Source organism: Mobula hypostoma, chromosome 2 (assembly GCF_963921235.1).
Source record: "Mobula hypostoma chromosome 2, sMobHyp1.1, whole genome shotgun sequence".
Classification (NCBI taxonomy): domain Eukaryota; kingdom Metazoa; phylum Chordata; class Chondrichthyes; order Myliobatiformes; family Myliobatidae; genus Mobula; species Mobula hypostoma.
Window position 1 is genome coordinate 102,756,698 of NC_086098.1, and position 20,094 is coordinate 102,776,791.

At 40.9% G+C, this 20,094-nt stretch overlaps 1 protein-coding gene across 1 annotated transcript in view; it reads left to right on the forward strand.

Annotated features, from left to right (window-relative positions):
• Positions 1-730: 730 nt before the first annotated feature.
• Positions 731-20,094, forward strand: part of LOC134342322 (cytochrome b5 reductase 4) — a 150,192-nt gene continuing 130,828 nt past the window's right edge. The window contains 2 exon segments of the mRNA XM_063040309.1: positions 731-1,987; positions 1,990-2,150. Of these exon segments, the coding sequence (XP_062896379.1) occupies positions 1,891-1,987; positions 1,990-2,150 (258 nt within the window). The 5' untranslated portion in view covers positions 731-1,890.

Below are 20,094 nucleotides of genomic sequence, written 5' to 3' on the forward strand. Positions count from 1 at the left end.
CCCAAATGATCCAGACTTCATCCAGTTCCAGCTCCAACTCCTTAACACAGTTTGTAAGAAGCTGCAGCTGGACGCACTTCTCGTAGTTGTAGCCGTCAGGGACACTGGAGGTCTCCCTGCCTTCCAACATCCCACAAGAGGAGTTATCCCGTCATCCGTACTGTCCTAACTGAACAGATATAAAGAAGTAAACAAAAAAAACTTCAGCTTTTCTTTCCTTTGCTTTCGCTCAGTGAAGCCTCTCTATACGGAAGACCCAAAGAGCATGATGAAAAGAAAAAATAATTGTAGAAATTAACGCTTGTGTTTTGTTTGTTTTAACTGAACGAACACACATGAACAGAATTTTATTGTCCAGCCTTAACTTGTAAAAGTGATGGTGAAGTACCTTTTTAAAACAATGCATTGATTGCATGAATGTGAAGTAACAGACAACAGAGTCTCAGACTGGAGGGGGATGAATGGTATTCCCCATTTGCAGTTATGATGTTATGGTTATCACTTTGTTTGGTCAATATTATTTTGTTTGGCATGGTAGTACAGCAATTGCTCCACAGTGTTAGTGATCACCGATGGAGGTTTAATTCTCGCGGCTGTCTATAGAGAAACTGTACATTCCCCCTATGACCGCGTGGGCTTCCTCTCAGTGCTCCAGTTTCCTCAGCATTGGCGGCGTGGTGAAACCTGTGCTGTTCCCCAGCACAGTCCTCAAAGTAAATTTATTATCAAGGCAAGTACACCCAATGGCCACTTTATTAGGTACACCTGCTTCTTATTGCAAGTATCTAATCAGCTAAAGATGTGGCAACAGCTCATTGCATATAAGCAGGCATAGTCAAGAGGTACAGTAGTTGTTCAGACTGCCCCGTGGAATAATTGTTAGTTCCAGACAGGGTGGCTTAAATCCCTTAGAAACGGCTGATCTCCTGGGATTTTCGTACACAACAGTCTCAAATGTTTGCAGAGAATGGTGCATTAAGTAAAAAGAAAAATCCATTAAGTGGCAGTTCTGTTTGTGAGAACACGTTGTTAATGAGAGAGGTCAGAGGGGAATGGCCAGACTGGTTCAAGGTTGGCAGGAAGGCTACAGGAACTCAAATAACTACGTGTTACATCATCAGTATGCAAAGGAGCAACTCTGAATGCCCAAAACTTAGCACATTGAAGTAATGGGCTATAGCAGCAGAAAACCATAAGAATATACTCAGTGCGCAGAGTGCATGTAGCCATAAACTACCTTGAGATTCATTTCCTTGCAGACATTTACAGGGTAAAGAAATACAAAAGAATGTTCACAAAAAAAACTATACATACAGACAAGTCCTGATGAAGGGTTTCGGCCCAAAATGTCAACTGTACTGTTCTCCACAGATGCTGCCTGGCCTGCTGAGTTCCTCCAGCATTTTGTGCGTGTTGTTTACATAAACAAAGACTGATAACACCAATGGCAAAAGACAACTGTGCAAATAAAAATAATGAGAACATGAGGGATTTTAAGGCAGTTGTTTCCCTAACATCTTTGGTCTGCATCCCATCACTGACATTCCTCCGGTCTTGAAAATTAGAATAGAACTGCAGATACTGGAAATCTGAAATAAACTGAAACAAAATGTTTGAAACACCCAGGTGGTCAGACAGCGCCTGTGTAAACGTCCGGGATACTTTAAAGGAATTTTCAGCATTTTCTTGATTCCCCAATTCTCTCCACTTTTTCCTTGTCTCCAGCTTAAAACCCATTCTTACAGCGAGTCTTTGCCCCAAACTGTCCACTGCGGTCGTACGCCACGGATGCTCCCATCACTTTGTTCCTGATTCGGATTTTCAGCATCTGCAGGATTTTAGTCCTGAGTTCGTACGTCACCCCTTTCAGAATTAAAAACCACAACTCCCATGACGCGTTTCTCCACCACGCATGCTCGTTGCCTTCAAGGGCCTAGCAGAACTAGGAGCGCTGGACCCCGTGCTCGAGTGAGCCGGCCAGTCGGGGGGTGAAACAGAGGCTGTCAGGAGGAATTTCGCCTCTGTCTTTCCTGCAAGACCTAAGTGGCAGTTTAAAGAAGCCAGAGATGATGAACAACTCTTCTCAATTTCCCGCGCCCAGTTCTCAGCAGCGCGTCTCGGCGGCGACAACGACGTCGGGCAGGAACAAGGTGAGTCGGGACCGGTCCCGGGCTCTGTCGCCTCTTGTCAATCAAACAGTCACGTGACTCGAGTTTGTTGAGTTCGCGTTGTTGAGGGGTTTTTCAAAACAAGCTTTTGCTGAATTGCTGAGTTTTGACATGCCTCATTCATGGGTTTAGCACATTCGTGGACAGGACTGTTGTTAGTAACAAGCCTGATGCTTGTCCTTTCATAAAAAAAGAGCATTCTACCGAAGCATTACTTCCTGGTTAATGTAAACTATTATACTGAACAGTGAACAATGTTGTATGTTTCAGGTATATTACCACTGTCTATGTCGTGAAATCTGTTGTTTTGTGGCAGCAGTACAGTGAAAGGCATAAAAATTATTACTAGTACTAATAAATAAGTAAAACCTGCCAATGAAAAATAGTGAGGTAGTGTTCATGGGCCATTCAGAAAGGTCATGGCAGAGGAGAAGAAGCTGTTCCTGAAGTGTGGGCCTTAAGGATTCTCTGCCTTCTCCCCGATGGTAGTAATGAGATTGGGCATGTCCCAGAATGACCAAATCACCTCCAACTCATATTGAAGTATAGACGGTGGCAGGCCTTCTATGTGATTGCATCAGAGTGTTGGACCCAGGATAGATCCTCTGAGATATTGACACCCAGCACCTTCAAACTGCTCACTTTCGTCAGCCTACCCCTCCTGTGTTCTGACTTCCCCTTCCTGAAGTCCATAATCAATCCTCAGTCTTGCTGATGCTGAGTGGAAGATTATTGTGTGACACTTCTCAACTAGCTTATCTACCTTGCTCCTGTACCCTTCCTTGGTGCCACCTGAGATTCTGCTTACAACAGTAGTGTCATCTGCAAATTTGTAGATGGTGTTTGGGTTGTGTCTAGCCACACAGTCATGAGTGTAGATAGAGTAGAGCAGTGAGCTAAGCACGCATCGTTGATGTGTGTTGATTGTCAGTGAGGAGATGTTATCATTTATCTGTAATGACTGGTGTTCTGATGAGGAAATCAAGAATCCTGTTTCAAATGGAAGTACAGAGGCCTGGACTTTGGAACTTCTTGATTAGTAGTGAGGAGATTATGGTATTAAATGTCATGCTGTAATCAATAAATAACAGCCTGATGTGTGTATTATTCTTGCCCAAGTGCTTCAAAGCTGAGTGAAAAGCCAGTGAAATTGTGTCTGCTTGAGACCTGTTGTGGAGGTAGGCAAATTGCAGTGGGTTGTTGCTTAGGCAGGAGTTAATTCTAACCATGACCAGCCTCTCAAAAGACTTTATCACAGGAAGTTTAAGTGGTACAAGTGCTACCGAACAGTAGTCACTAGACAACTAGGTGACCTGTTGGGGCACCCTTTGAGAGAAGGGTAGTGCAGTGTGATGTGACCAGAATGAACATTAAATTTTCCTGAATGCTATTGCTATCTCTTTGATTTGGAAATTAAAGAAGAAAAACTCAGCTTATTAAAGAAGGAAGATGCATAACAAGACAAATATGTGACCAGAATGAACATTAAATATCCATGAAGTAAATTTGAAGGAATTGGGCTTGCTGGGTCGGGTCTGGAATTAAATGTCCGATGTAATGATGGATTTGGCCTTGAATAATCACAGAAGAATTCCATCGATTCCTAGTTGGAATGACTTCTTTGGCACCAAAGGATGTCATTTGGAAGAGGCAATTGTATTGTTTGATGTTCTTCCTGAACTCGTTTGCAATAGGTTCATCATTGCTGTACAAATTGAGGAGTTCAGGTAGAGGCTGCAAATTGCCTATCCTGACCTTTCCCTTCATACAGCAGAAATGTGCGGTTTCTCCAGTGAATAGGAAGGCACGACAGTGAGGGCATACCCTGGTCATCAAACCAACATCAGCAGAAATGTGACGGCATGCGCGTCGTGCATTTTGCCTTGCTCTTTCTCTGTCAAGGTATTGTCGAAAGCAGCCATTGTCGTCTTCAGCAACTCTCGCAATAATTACTCTGTGCCACATATTCTCATTTCTGAAGTTGATCTTTCCTTTTCTCCTCTGTCTCTTCCTCTCTCGTCCTTCTCTGCCTGTTTTTGTCATTCTGGAGATGCGCAGCCCTTTCATCCTTCGTCTCTTCATTTGTTCTACCATTTGTTCTTTCTCTCTGATCCTGGAGTCATGCAGCCCTGGCTTGATCGGATTCTTGTTCTCTCCTCCATCTGTGCCTATTGTTGTCATTTTGGAGACGTGCATGTCTGTCCTCCTCTGTCTTGTCTTCGCTCATCTTTTTTGTCCTGACTCTTTGATCCTGGAGTCGTGCGGCCCTGGCCTCATCCGATTGTTGTTCTCTCCCTCTCCTTGCTGCTTCTCAACAACGTTTGGCGTCATCTCTTGACTATAATGTCCCCCTTCACTTTCCACACAGCATAATTAGGTTGTCCATAGATGTTTACCCTACTGCTTGATAGACGATAGGAAGCAGTAACACCAAAGCCTCCAAGCTGCTGAGGCTGGCCGTGAACATGCGTCGGGCTGTGACGTTGTGGTCTCCATGGAAGGTGGAAGCGGCTCTGTGAGCATCGTGAGACGCTGCTGAGGCTGGCCGATTGGGTCTCGGGTGAAAGGCAGCCTGTTGGTTGTTGGCGAATGAGCAATTTTATAACCCTGAACTTTGCCTGCATTCTGTAAGTTAGCGCATCTTAATTCGATTTAGCCAAAAAAAGTGCCGCTGCAATGCACTGTTTGCGCTAATTGGAGGTGACAGACAGACAGACAGACAGACGGACGGAGCATGAGAGTTTTAGTAGTATATAGATTGAGGCAGCTCACCCAGCTCTTGGGCACTGGCATGATTGATACCCTTTTGAAGTATGTGGGAACTTTCGACTGCATCAGTGGGTGGTGAAGATGTCCTTGAACACACCAGCCAATTGGTTGTAACAGATTTTCAGTACCCTATGTGGTACACCATCAGGGTCTTGTGATGGTTCACCACCTTAACGGATGTTCTGACATCACAGGGTTGTCAGATGCTGTGGGGATTCACACAGGAGTAGTTTTATTCTCCATTTCAAATTGTGAATTAAAGGTGTTGAGAGCATTGGGGAGTGAAGCATCAGTCATTTATGTTATTAGGTTTCTCCTTGTAGGAAGAAAAGGCATGCAGATGATGCCACAGCTGTCATGCACCCGATTGTGTCCCTAACGTCACGTTTAGGCTCAGGCCCTTCATCAGGACAGATCTCATTCTTACCAACATCACTGTAGCTAAATAAAACTTTGTGTGGGTCTCACTTGGGAGTATTGTGTGCATTTCTAGTTGCACCATTATAGAATAATGTGAAAGCTCTGAAAAAGATGCAGAAGTGGTTTGCAAGGATGCTGCTGGATTAGACAGCATGAGCTGTTGGGAGAAGTTAAATGAGTGTGTGTTTTCTCTGGAATGTCAGAGATGGAGGGGAAAACTAATAGGAGCTTTTAAAACTATGGAGACATAGCACTGCAGATGCTGGAATCTGGAGCAGTAAGTGATCTGCTGTACCAACTCACCAGATCACGTAACATCAGAAGACCATAAGACATAGGAGCAGAATAAAGTCTTTCAGCCCATCATTTGTGCTCTGCCATTCCATCATGGTTGGTTTATTACACTCACCCCCTATTCTCTTGCCTTCTCCCCCATAACCTTTGGCACCCTTACTAATCAAGAACCTATCAGCCTCCACTTTGAACATGCACGAAAACTCGGACTGTGCAGCTGTCTTTGGTAATGAATTCCACAGCTTCATCACCCTCAAACTAAAGTAATTCCTCCTCGTGTCTGTTCTAACGAGATGTCCTTGTATTCTGAGGCTGTGTCTTCTGGTCCAGGACTTCCCCACCAGAGGAAACATCCTCTCCACAACTCTGAGAAGAAAAGAATTGCTGACATTTGTGGAAAAAGATGAAAATTGTATCTGAAATCTTTGCAGGAAAAATTGGGAATAGATGTGGACCATCTGAATTTTTTTCCCAGGGTAGAAATGTCTAGTACTAGGATACAGGTCTACAGCAGATGCTATCTTATTGGCTCTTCATGCAACCCTGGAACATCTGGACAGCAAAGATGCATACAGCAGGTTGCTGTCTATCAATTACAGTTCAGCATTTAATACCATTGTTGCCTCAAAACTGATCAGTGAACTCCAAGACTTGGGCCTCAAAGCCCTCTTGTGCAATTGGACCTGGATTTCTTCACTTGTAGACCCCAGTCAGTTTGGATTCGCGAAAACATCTCCTCCACAATCTCTATCAGCACTGAGGCTGCCTACAAGAAGGGTCAGAGCCGTCTCTATTTCCTTTTTTTAAATTTTTTAAAATATAATTTTTATTAAATTTTCCAAAAGAATACATGAAAAGATAAAATCTACCCACCCCACCTCCCCTTAACCCTCCCCCCCCCATATATAGTCCTACCTAAAAAGAAAGAAGGAAAAAAAAAAGAGCCGCCTGGGTATTGGAAGGTTTCCACATGCTCCATGGGATTCAAAATAAATTTGGTATAACTATTCGTTACTTTCCCCAAGTAACCAAAATCTTTATCGGAGCACTTAAATATGCCATCCTATCTTTTGTAAATAAGGGCGCCAAATATTCAAAAATGTTACATATTTATCTCTTAAATCATAAGTAATTTTTTCAAGTGGAATAGAACTAGCCATTTCATTATTCCAACGATCCATACTTAAATACGAATCAGATTTCCAAGTAACTGCTATAGTCTTCTTAGCTACTGCCAATGCAATTTTTATAAATTCTTTCTGATATTTATTCAATTTAAGTTTCGGTTTTATCCCTTCAATATCACCTAATAGAAATAATACAGGGTTATGTGGAAGTTGAATTCCAGTAATTTGTTCCAATAACACTCTTAAATTTATCCAAAAGGGTTGAATTTTAAAACAAGACCAAGTAGAATGTAAAAAAGTACCAATTTCTTGATTACACCGAAAACATTTATCAGATAGATTTGAATTTAATCTATTTATTTTTTGTGGTGTAATATATAATTGGTGTAAAAAATTATATTGTACTAATCTAAGTCGAACATTTATTGTATTTGTCATACTGTCAAGACAAAGTCTTGACCAATTTGTTTCATCAATATTAATATTCAGATCTGTTTCCCATTTTTGCTTTGACTTATGGGTTCCTTGTTTAATTGTCTGTTCTTGAATCAAATTATACATACAAGAAATAAATTTTTTAATTTTCCCTTTTTGAATTAAAATTTCAATTTCATTAGGCTTTGGCAAAAACATTGTTTGACCCAGCTTACCTATTAAGTAAGCCCTTAATTGAAAGTAACAAAAGAAAGTATTATTAGATATTTTATATTTATCCTTTAATTGTTCAAATGACATCAATATACCTCGCTCAAAACAATCTCCTATAAATTTAATCCCTTTTTGGTACCAATTATATAAAAGTTGATTGTCCATTGTAAAAGGAATAAGTCTGTTTTGGAACAAAGGTCTCCTTGCTAATAGAGATTTCTGTGTTTCCTTATCAACATTTATCTTATTCCATAGATCAATCAAATGTGTTAATATAGGAGATTCTTTCTTTTCCCGTATCCATTTAGATTCCCATTTATATATAAAATCTTCAGGTTTATTTTCTCCTATCTTGTCTAGTTCTATTTTAATCCATGCTGGTTTTTGATCATCGAAAAAAGATGCAATAAATCTAAGTTGATTTGCTTTATAGTAGTTTTTAAAGTTTGGAAGTTGTAACCCTCCTAACCCAAATTTACATGTCAGTTTTTTCAATGATATTCTTGACATTTTACCTTTCCAAAGAAATTTTCTCACAGATTTATTTAACTCTTGAAAAAATTTCTGTGGCAATTGTATTGGTAATGTTTGAAACAAATACTGTAATCTAGGAAATATATTCATTTTTACAACATTGACTCTACCTACTAATGTTATTGGTAGTATCATCCATTTGTCAAGATCTTCTTGAATTTTTTTCAATAGTGGTAAATAATTAAGTTTATATAAATTCTTTACATCATTATCAAGTCTTATACCTAAATACTTTATACCATTTACCGGCCATCTAAATTGGGTTACTAATCGACATTGACTATAGTCTCCTTTAGTAAGAGGTAAAATTTCACTTTTATCCCAGTTTATTTTGTAACCTGATACCTTCCCATATTCATCCAATCTAGAAGATAATTTATGTAACGAATGTTGTGGGTTTGTTAAATAGATCAAAACATCATCGGCAAAAAGATTAATTTTATATTCCTCTTGGTTAACTCTAAAACCCATAATATCTGGATCAATTCTAATTAGTTCTGCTAATGGCTCTATCGCCAATACAAATAAAGCAGGTGATAGTGGACAACCTCATCTAGTTGACCTTTTTAACTGGAATGGTGTTGAAATTTGAGAGTTTGTCACTACTTTAGCTTTAGGGTTAGAATTTAAAGTTTTAATCCAATTTATAAAAGATGTTCCTAACCCGTATTTTTCTAATACTTTAAATAAAAAATCCCATTCTAATCTATCAATTGCTTTTTCTGCATCCAAAGCTACTACTATACTCTTCTCATCCCCTTTTTGTGCCAAATGAATTATACTGAGTAGCCGAGTTACATTATCTGCCAATTGTCTATTTTTTAATAAATCCTGTTTGACCCATATGTATTAATTTTGGTAAATATTTAGATAATCTATTTGATAAAATTTTTGCTATTATTTTATAATCCGTATTCAATAAAGAAATAGGCCTGTATGATGTTGGTTTCATAGGATCTCTGTCCTTTTTTGGCAATACTATTACAGTCGCTGTTGAAAAAGATTCTGGAAGTTTATGTATTTTTTCTGCTTGACATATTAGTTCCATAAAAAGAGGAAATAATAAATCTTTAAATTTTTTATAAAATTCAGGTGGAAAACCATCTTCTCCTGGAGATTTATTACTTTGGAGTGATCCTAAAGCTTCTTCAACTTCTTTTAATGTAAAAGGCATATCTAATCCCTTCTGTTCTTCCAAATTCAATTTTGGAAGAGAAACTTGTGATAAAAACCTTTCTATCTCATTAACATCATTTTGGGATTCTGATTGATATAATTCAGAATAAAAATTTTTAAAGGTTTCATTTATTTCAAGAGGTTTATAAGATATTTTATTTGCCCTTGTTCTAATTGCATTTATTGTTTTGGAAGCTTGTTCTGTTTTCAACTGCCAGGCAAGAATTTTATGTACTCTCTCACCTAACTCATAATACCTTTGTTTAGTTCTTATAATTGCTTTTTCCGTTCTATATGTCTGAAGTGTATTATATTGTAACTTCTTATTGACAAGTTGTCTTCGTTTTTCTTCTGACATATATCTTTGAGATTCTTTTTCTATTCTTGTAATCTCTTTTTCCAATTGATCTAGTTCTGCCATATATTCTTTCTTAATTTTAGATGTATAACTTATTATCTGGCCCCTAAGATATGCTTTCATCGCATCCCATAATATAAATTTATCCTCCACTGAATGAAAATTTGTATCCAAAAAAAATTGAATCTGCTTTTTCATAAAATCACAAAAATCTTGACGTTTTAATAATGTTGAATTAAATCTCCATCTATAAGCCACTTCTTCCTTATCAGCCATTATTATTGTCATTAATAAAGGAGAATGATCTGATAATATTCTTGCTTTATGTTCCATATTTTTCACTCTGTGTTGAATATGCATTGATAATAGAAAAAAATCTATCCTTGAGTAAGTTTTATGTCTATGGGAATAGAACGAATAGTCTCTTTCTTTAGAATTGATTCTTCTCCATATATCAATCAAATTTAAATCTTTCATCAATGATAAAGTTAAATTTACTACCTTCGATTTTATAACAGCCTTGGTTGATCTATCTAAGACTGGGTCTAAGCAAAAATTAAAGTCTCCTCCAATTAATATTTTTTCATGTGCATCCGCCAAATTCAAAAAAGCTTCTTGTATGAATTTTGCATCATTTTCGTTTGATGCATAAATATTCATAAAAGTCCATAGTTCAGAAAAAAGTTGACAATGTATAATCACATATCTCCCCGCAGAATCAGTTATTACATTTTGTATTCTAATTGGTAACGTTTTATTGATCAAAATTGCTACTCCCCTCACTTTTGAATTAAATGAAGCCGCAACAACACTACCCACCCAATCTCTCTTTAGTTTCTGATGTTCTGTTTCTGTTAGGTGCATTTCCTGTAAAAAAGCTAAATCTATCTTCATTTTTTTAATATATGTTAAGATTCTTTTTCTTTTCACTGGTCCATTAAGCCCATTAACATTAAAACTCAAAAAATTCAATAAATTAGTCATTATTCTTAACAAAGTTACTCCAATCTAAAACATTACTTAGCTTCTCAACTCTCATAGTTCCTTGGGGAATCTCTTTAAACTTCACCATGTTGCTATGTGTTCCCCCCCCCCCACAACCTTCCAGGCAAAAAGAAAAAAAGATAGAAAAAAAAAGAAAAAACAAAATACCCTCCCACTAATGTTGTGAATGAAAGGATACACAACACTACCCCCCTCCATTTTACGGGTCGCGGCAAAAGCCACGCTTGCACACATGATTAACGTAGCAATCGATCAATGCTTCTTCCAGCTCCCCCGCAACAAAAAAAGTTATATATATATATATAGACAAAATTAGTATTACTATTCCCAACTAATTTCCTCCAGTATTAACCTTTCTTACCCCGCTCATATAATTAATAATATATTTATACATTCATCCAGCTTCAAAAATCCAACAAGTCCATTCTTTAACCCAATCTTCATCTTCAATCTATCTCGCTCTCCTGAGTTTGTTCTTGTATCTGGTGAATATTCAGAGAATCTCGCACAAACTGCTCTGCTTTCTGGTAGTCATCAAAAAATCTTTTTTCTCCACCAGGCAAAAAAATCTTCAAAGTTGCAGGATAACGCAGTATAAATTGATAACCATGATCTCATAGGGTTTTTTTTCACTGGATTAAACTTCTTTTTCTTCAAAAGTTCGTAACTTATATCAGGGTAGAAAAAAACTTTGTTCCCTTTAATTATCAATGGCCCTTTTCTATCTTTGGCAGCTCGAGCAGCTGCCTGTAGAATCCTTTCCTTGTCTTGAAATCTTTAGAATTTTATTAAAATCGATCGTGGATATTGGTCATCTTTTGGTTATGGTCTTAGAGCTCTATGTGCCCGCTCAATTTCAATTGGTCGAACCTCCTCTCCCATTTGCAAAACATCCGGGATCCATCTTTGAAAAAATTCTATTGGCTTTTCTCCCTCCATACCTTCTGTAAGACCAACAATTTTAATATTATTACGTCAACTGAAATTTTCCAACATGTCCACTTTCTCCAAGAGTCGGTTTCTTTCCGAGTTCCAGACAAGCAAATCATTTTCTGTTTTTTCCACTCTATCATTCATAAGCCCCATTTCTCTTTCCATCTTCTGAAGCTTCTTTTCCATTTTGTCCTGTCTTTCCATAACTTTATTATAGCACCTCTTCGTATCTCTAAGCTCTTCTCTTACTTTTCTTAATTCAGCCGTTGATTGCAATATAGCCTCTCTTATGTCTCTATCATCTCCTTTACTTCCACTCGCTTCCAATTCTTCCTCCTCTTCTTCATCTGTGTTCTCTGCAGAATCCAGTTCTGACTCTAAGTCATTTTCAATTGCAGTGGGTGTCGGTTCTTGTAGTTTGCGTTGTGTCGATTTGCACATGCGCTCTTTTTTGCGCATGCGCATTTCCGGTGTCTTCTTCGGAGAAACCGTTGCCACCGCCATTGCTCCCTGTTCTACCGAAGGAGATCCAACCTGAGTCCGAGGCTCCATCGTTGCAGTAGGCCCTTTTTTCTTCCCGTCTCGCGGCTGCTTCGCAACAGCAGACTTCTTTTGTTGCAGTTTAGGAGGCATATCGTAACGTAGTCTTACAAAGTTTATAAATAGTTTTCAGAAAATATTTACCAACTTTGTTTTATTTAAACGGTACTTTACTGATTTGTTGCGGGAGACCTGGATTTACACGTCTCAATCCCACGTCATCACGTGACGCCCCCCGTCTCTATTTCCTGAGGAGACTGAGGTCCTTTAACATCTGCCAGACGATGCTGAGGATGTTCTACGAGTCTGTGGTGGCCAGTGCTATCATGTTTGCTGTTGTGTGCTGGGGCAGCAGGCTGAGTGTAGCAGACACCAACAGAATCAACAAACTCATTCGTAAGGCCAGTGATGTTGTGGGGATGGGACTGGACTCTTTGGCGGTGGTGTCTGAAAAGAGGATGCTGTCCAAGTTGCATGCCATCTTGGTCAATGTCTCCCATCCACTACATAATGTACTGGGTGGGCACAGGAATACATTCAGCCGGAGACTCATTCCACCGAGATGCAGCACAGAGCGTCATAAGAAGTCATTCCTGCCTGTGGCCATCAAACTTTACAACTCCTCCCTTGGAGGGTCAGACACCCTGAGCCAATAGGCTGGTCCTGGATTTATTTCATAATTTACTGGCATAATTTACATATTACTATTTAACTATTTATGGTTCTATTACTATTTATTATTTATGGTGCAACTGTAACGAAAACCAATTTCCCCCGGGATCAATAAAGTACGACTATGACTATGACTATCACCACAGCGATGTGTGCTTAGCCCCCTGCTCTACTCGCTTTGCACCTATGACTGTGTGGCTAAGTACAGCTCCAACACCGCATACGGGTTTGCTGATGATACCACTGTTGTGGGCTGTATCAAAGGGGATGATGAATCAGCATACAGGAGGGAGATTGACAACTTGGCTGAGTGGTGTCCTAACAACAACCTCTCACTTAGTGTCAGTAAGACCAAAGTGTTAAATGTAGACTTCAGGAGTGGGAAACCAGAGGTCCATGAACCAGTAATCATTGGAGGATCAGAGGTGGAGAGGTTCAATAACTTTAAATTCAATCTCAGAGGACCTGCCCTGGACCGTCATATAAGTACTATTGTGAAGAAAGCACAGCAGTGCCTGTACTTCCTCAGAAGTCTGTCGAGATTCAGTATGTCATGGAAAATCTTGGAAAATTTCTACAGATGTGTAGTAGAAAGTGTGCTGACTGGCTACATTACAGCTTGGTATGGGAGCACCAATGCCTTTGAGCGGAAAATCCTACAAAACATAGTGGATTTGGCCCAGTACGTCACAGGTAAAACCCTTCCATCCATTGAGAACATCTACATGAAACATTGCCATAGAAAAACAGCATCCTTCATCAAAGAGCCCCACCTCACAGGCCGTGCTCTTTTCTCAATGCTGCCATCAGGTAGAAGGCATAAGAGCCTCAGGACTCGCACCACCAGTTCAAGAGGAGTTACAACACCCTTCTTGAATAAAGGGGGCTAACTACACCCGTTTAACGACACTTATATGGTTATTTCATGCTTGTTATTTATTTCTATTTATTTATATCTGCTTTTCAACAGTTAGTTTGCAGTTTATAGTTACTGTTTTGACTGCAGAAAAAGAATCACAGGTTTGTATGTTGTGGCATATATGTACTCTGATACTAAAATTTACTTTGAACTTTGAACATGTGTTTAAGGTGAGGGGGAGGTTTAAAGGAGATGTACAAACGTACAAAGGAAGTTTTGTTTTTTTTCCCACAGCATGTTAGGAGTCTGCAGTGAACTGCTGAAGGTAATGGGGGAAGCAGATTCAATAAGAGGCTGTTAGATGGACACAATCTTCAGGGAATGGAGGGATGTGAATCATGTATAGGCAGAAGAGATTACGTTTAATTCTATGTCATGTTTAAAGCAGACATTGCTGTGCTGCGCTGTTTAGGGTGTTCTTCTCACCAAGGAACCGTCAATGTGAGAAGGGTAGTAGATGTATTTCTCAGTTCATCTTTTTCCAGCTTTCAAGATTGTGTCTTCATAATGGTGTAATATTAGATTAGATTCAAATTTATTGTCATTGTGCCGAGTGCAGATACAAAGCCAATGAAATGCAGTTAGCATCTGACCAGAAATGTGAAGAATAGTGTTATTTACAAAATAACTGTGAATAAAAAAAGTGCTACAGCACACAAATATAAAAGTACTGAGACAGTACAATACAGATGCAATACTGCTTAGCGCTGTGATGAGAGGTTCAGCAGTGTCACAGCCTCAGGGAAGAAGCTCTTCCTGTGCCTGCTGGCGTGGGAGTGGAGGCTCCTGTAGTGCCTACTGGATGGAAGGAGAGTAAAAAATCCATGGTTAGGGTGAGATGCATCCCCGATGATGCTTTTCGCCCCGCCCAGGCAGCGTTTATGGTAGATGTTCTCAATGGTGGGCAATTGGGTGCCGATAATCGGCCGGGCAGTTTTCACCACACGCTGGAGTGCTTTGCAGTCCGATACGGGACAATTGCCATACCACACTGAGATGCAGGTGGTAAGTATGCTCTCAATGGTACAGCGGTAAAAGTCCGTCAGTATCCTGGGACAGAGCCTTTTAGGGTGTTCCTTTGTTTCGGGAGGGAGGAGAAGATGGCGGCACGGCCGTTCCGAATTGATATCGTATCTGTGAAGTAGGATGCCATGCACAATCCTGATTTGATAGAGACAGACGTGAAGAAGCACGGAGGAACATCTGGAGAAACTTCTAAAATGCCTGCTTCGCTGCCGCTGCTACTGTGTGATCGAGAATCTCCGGAGGGAAGGCTCCAAATCCTCGGCCTTGCCTGTTGCCAGGGCTGTGGTCGAAGAGCTTGGCGGAGATAGTGCTCGGTGCATCGGTGTCAGGGAGCTGGTCGGAGGCTCGGAGTTTTCAGATGGACTCGGAGTCGGACTGTGGTCGGATGCTTCCGGGATGCTGCATCGGCAAGTTTGCGGCGCTGGAGGTTTGCCGTCTGCGTGAGATGATGGGACTTCCAAGAGACTGTACTGTGCCCATGGTCTGTTCTTATCAAATTACGGTATTGCTTTGCACTGTTGTAACTATATGTATTAATTATGTGGTTTGTGTCAGTTTTTCAGTCTTGGTTTGTCATGTGTTTCTGTGATATCATTCTGGAAAAACATTGTATCGTTTCTTAATGCATGCGTTACTAAATGACAATGAAAGAGGACTGCGTGTCCTCATCATCTAATCTAATCTAAAAAATATCATGCAGCATCGTGTTGTTTTACGTTACAGTAAAGATGATGTAATTTCCTTTTAAGTTCAATATAGATTTGAAGTGGATTGCTATTTCTATATGCAGTAGCAACTCAGTTAAATATTCTTTAGTAGCAGATGATCAGAAACACTGAATTGCATGACAGCTATTGTCGTAAATTTCTTTCCATCTACCATGTACTACGGTGAATATAACCTTAACTCTTTATTAGCAAGTTACCAGAGAGACCCCTCCTTAAGCACTCTCTTGGGCTGCTCCGGGGGTCTCTGGTTTCTGAAGCAAATACAGTGCTTTTTATACGTATGCAGTCATGTACATAGATACTGGTGGGTTCACCCCCTTAGTTTCTGTACAGATGAGTATTGTTTAACTTATCAGCCATAAATTATTCGTGTAACAGCTCAACTACCCTTATGTCTAGGAACAGCCAGACATAGGCTTACCCCTCAGAGCTTCCTACCCTTGAAACAGGCATTCCTTATAATACTTTTCTAGCGAGTGCTATGTTTCTTACAGTAGTTAAACAGTGGTACAATTTGTTCTTAAGTAAGGACTGAAGTTACACGGGTCGCATACCAAGAATAATATCACCCGCTCAGCTTATCTTGTGAGAAACACTTGAGCTTCTATGCTATTTTTTAAATTATGAGGACACGCAATCCTCTTTTATTGTCATTTAGTAATGCATGCATTAGGAAATGATACAATATTCCTCCGGTGTGATATCACAGAAACACAGGACAGACCAAGACTGAAAAACTAACAAAACCACGTAATTATAACATATAGTTACAACAGTGCAACAATACCATAACTTGATGAAGGACAGTCCATGGCGCAGTAAAAAAGTTCAAAGTCTCTCAAAAGTCCCACATCTCACGCAGACGGGAGAAGGAAGAAAACACTCTCTGCCATGCCTGACCACAGTCCAACTCTGAGTCATCTGAAAACTTTGAGCTCCGATCACCCCTCCGACACCGAGTACGGAGCACCATCTCTATCCAAGCGCTTCGACCTCAGCCTCGGTCGCCAGCAGCAGGCAAGGCCGGGGATTTTGGGGCCTTCCATCCGGAGATTCTCGATCGCACAGTAACAACAGCAGCGAAACCAGGCATTTCAGAAATTTCTCCAGATGTTCCTCTGCTTCTCACGTCTGTCTTCATCAAATCAGAATTGTCCACGGCCCCTATTTAACAGATACGATATCATTTCACCGGAGAGCTGCGGGCACTGTGTCGTGCTGCCATCTTCTCCTCCCGATCACCTTTGTCAAAGTCTTAGTCGCTATGACCCTTACAAAATAGCCAGGGTCACAAGAGGCCTGCAAGATGCTAACTTCTTAACATTATATGTTAAGAAGTTAGCATCTGGTGGGTGCCCCCTTCCAGCTCTGCTTCCCTCCCTGATGAGCTCAATTACTTTTACACTCGCTTTGACCAAGAGAACAAGGAGGTCACCCTCAAAGTGGATCTCCCACTTGGTGAACTGCCTCTCTCACTTTCCACCTCCGATGTTTGCGTCACCCTGAGCAGGGTGAATGTACGGAAGGCAGCTGGTCTGGATGGAATACCTGGCTGTGTGCTCAAAGTCTGTGCAGGGCAGTTGGACGGGGTCTTCACGGACATTTTTAATTTATCCCTGGCCCAGGCAGTTGTCCCCACAAGCTTCAAGATCGCCACCATCGTGCCAGTGCCGAAGCATTCCATTGCCATGGGCCTAATGACTCCCGTCCAGTTGCACTCACCCCCGTCATTGCAAAGTGATTTGAGAGACTGGTTCTATTACATCTGAAATCCTGTCTGCCCACTACCCTGGACCCCCATCAATTTGCCTATCGCACCAACAGGTCAACAGAGGATGCCACCTCCACGGCACTTCACTCTGCCCTGACCCACCTGGACAGCCCCAACTCTTACGTCAGAATGCTGCTCATTGACTTTAGTTCAGCATTCAATACTGTGATCCCCTCCAGGCTGATCACCAGACTTCGCCAGCTTGGTATCAACTCATCCCTCTGCAATTGGACCTCGGGCTTTCTGACTAACAGACCCCAATCAGTTAAGTTAGACAACCTCTCCTCCTCCACTCTCACCCTGAACAGCAGCGTGCCTCAAGGCTGTGTGCTGAGCCCTCTTCTGTACTCCCTTTTCACCTATGACTGCGTTCCTATACATGGCTCTAACTCCATAATCAAGTTTGCAGACGACACCATGGTGGTTGGCCCAATCAGAGGGGATGACGAGACTGCCTACAGGGACAAGGTCCAGCATCTGGCTGTGTGGTGTGCCGACAACAATCTGGCCCTTAACACCCAGAAGACCAAGGAGATCATTGTGGACTTCAGGCATGCTAGGAGCCACACTTACGTCCCCATCTACATCAACAGAACTGCAGTGGAGCGTGTATCAAGCTTCAAATTCCTTGGTGTCTCACCTGGTCCCTGAACTCCTCCATCCTGATCAAAAGGGCGCAACAGTGCCTTTATTTCCTGCGGAGCATGAAGAAACTCACCTCTGTCCCGGGATATTGACAGACCTTTACTGCTGTACCATTGAGAGCATACTCACCAACTGCATCTCAGTGTGGTAAGGCAATTGTCCCGTATCGGACCGCAAAGTACTCCAACGTGTGGTGAAAACTGCCCAGCGGATTATCGGCCCCCAATTGCCCACCATTGAGAACATCTACCATAAACGCTGCCTGGGCAGGGCGAAAAGCATTATCAGGGATGCACTCTCACCCTAACCATGGACTTTTTACTCGCCTCCCATCCGGTAGGCACTACTGGAGCCTCCGCTCCTGCACCAGCAGGCACAGGAAGAGCTTCTTCCCTGAGGCTGTGACCATGTTGAACCTTTCATCACAGCGCTAAGTAGTATTGCATCCATATTGTACTGTCCCAGTACTTTTACATTAGTATGCTGTAACACTTTTTTTATTCACAGTTATTTTGTAAATAACACTATTCTTTGCATTTCTGGTCAGATGCTAACTGCATTTCATTGGCTTTGTATCTGTACTCGGCACAATGACAATAAAGTTGAATCTAATCTAATGTAATATTATACCATTATGAAGACACAATCTTGAAAGCTGTAAAAAGCTGAACTGAGAAATATGTCTACTACCTTTCTCACATTGACAGTTCCTTGGTGAGAAGAATAATTTGTTTCCACTCCGATTTTGTGGCCGCTGAAGTGGCTGATAATGCCAGTGTGGGAACTGCAGAAACCTTCCTGTTTGAAAATTACAATCTCAATATTTACAGTGCTTAGAAAAAGTATTTACCCACCTTGGAAGTGTTAATGTTTTATTGTTTTACAACATTGAATCACTGTGGATTGAATTTGGCTTTTTTGACACTGATCACCAGGAAAAGGCTTTCATCTCAAAGTGAAAACAGATCACTACAAAGTGATCTAAATTAATTACAAATATAAAACACAAAATAATTGATTGTATTAGCATTCACCACCCATCTTCAATATGCCACACCGAATCATCATTGGTGCACTCAATTGGTTTGAGAAGTCACATAATTAGTTAAATGGAGATCACCGTGTGCTGTCAAGGTGTTTCAATTGATTGTAGTAAAAATATACCTGCATCTGGAAGGTCCAGCTGCTGGTGAGTCAGTATCCTGGCAAAAACTGCATCATAAAGACAAAAGAACACTCCAAGCAACCCCACAAAAAGGTTATTGAAAAGCACAAGTCAGGAGATGCATACAAGAAAATTTCCAAGTCACCTGAATATCCATTGGAGTACAGTTAAGTCAATCATCAAGAAATGGAAAGAATATGGCACAGCTGTAAATCTGCCTAGAGCCAGCCATCCTCAAAAAAACTGAGTGATCGTGCAAGAGGGGACTAGTGAGTGAGGCCACCAAGAGACCCATGACATCTCTAGAGGAGTTACAAGCTTCAGGGGCTGAGATGGGAGAGACTGCGCATGTAACAACTGTTGGCCAGGTGCTTCACCAGTTGCAGCTTTATGAGAGAGTGGTAAAGAGAAAGCCACTGTTGGAAAAAAAACTCACATGAAATCTTGGCTAGAGTTTGCCAGAAGGCATGTGGGGACTCTGAAGTCAGCTGGAAGAAGGTTTTATGTTCTGATTAAAACAACATTGAGCTTCTTAGCGATCAGACTAAATGTTATGTTGGCGTAAGCCAAATACCACACATCATCAAAAACACACCATCCCTACCATGAAGCATGGTGGTGGCTGTGTCATGCTGTGGGGATGCTTCACTGCAGCAGGCCCTGGAAGGCTTGTGAAGGTAGAGGGTAAGATAATGCAGCAAAATACAGGGAAATCCTGGAGGAAAACCTGATGCAGTCTGGAAGAGAACTGTAATTTAGGAGAAGATGTGTTTTCCAGTAAGACAGTGACCCCAAGCATAAAGCCAAAGCTACACAGGAATGGCTTAAAAACAACACAGTTAATATTCTGGAGTTGCCAAGTCAGAGTCCGGACCTCAATCCAATTGAAAATTTGTGGCTGGACTTGAAAAGGCTGTTCAATCATGATCCCCATGCAATCTGACAGAGCTTGAGCAGTTTTGTGAAGAGGAATGGGGGAAAAATGTGGTGTCCAGATGTTCAAAGCTGATAGAAACCTAACAAATTTCACGACACATGCCGGTGATAATAAACCTGATTCTGATCCTCACCCACGCGGACTCAAGGCTGTAATTGCTGCCAAAGGTGCATATACTAAATACTAACATGAAGAGGGTGAATACTTAAGGAATTAATTATTTTGTGTTTTATATTTGTAATTAATTTAGATCGCTTTG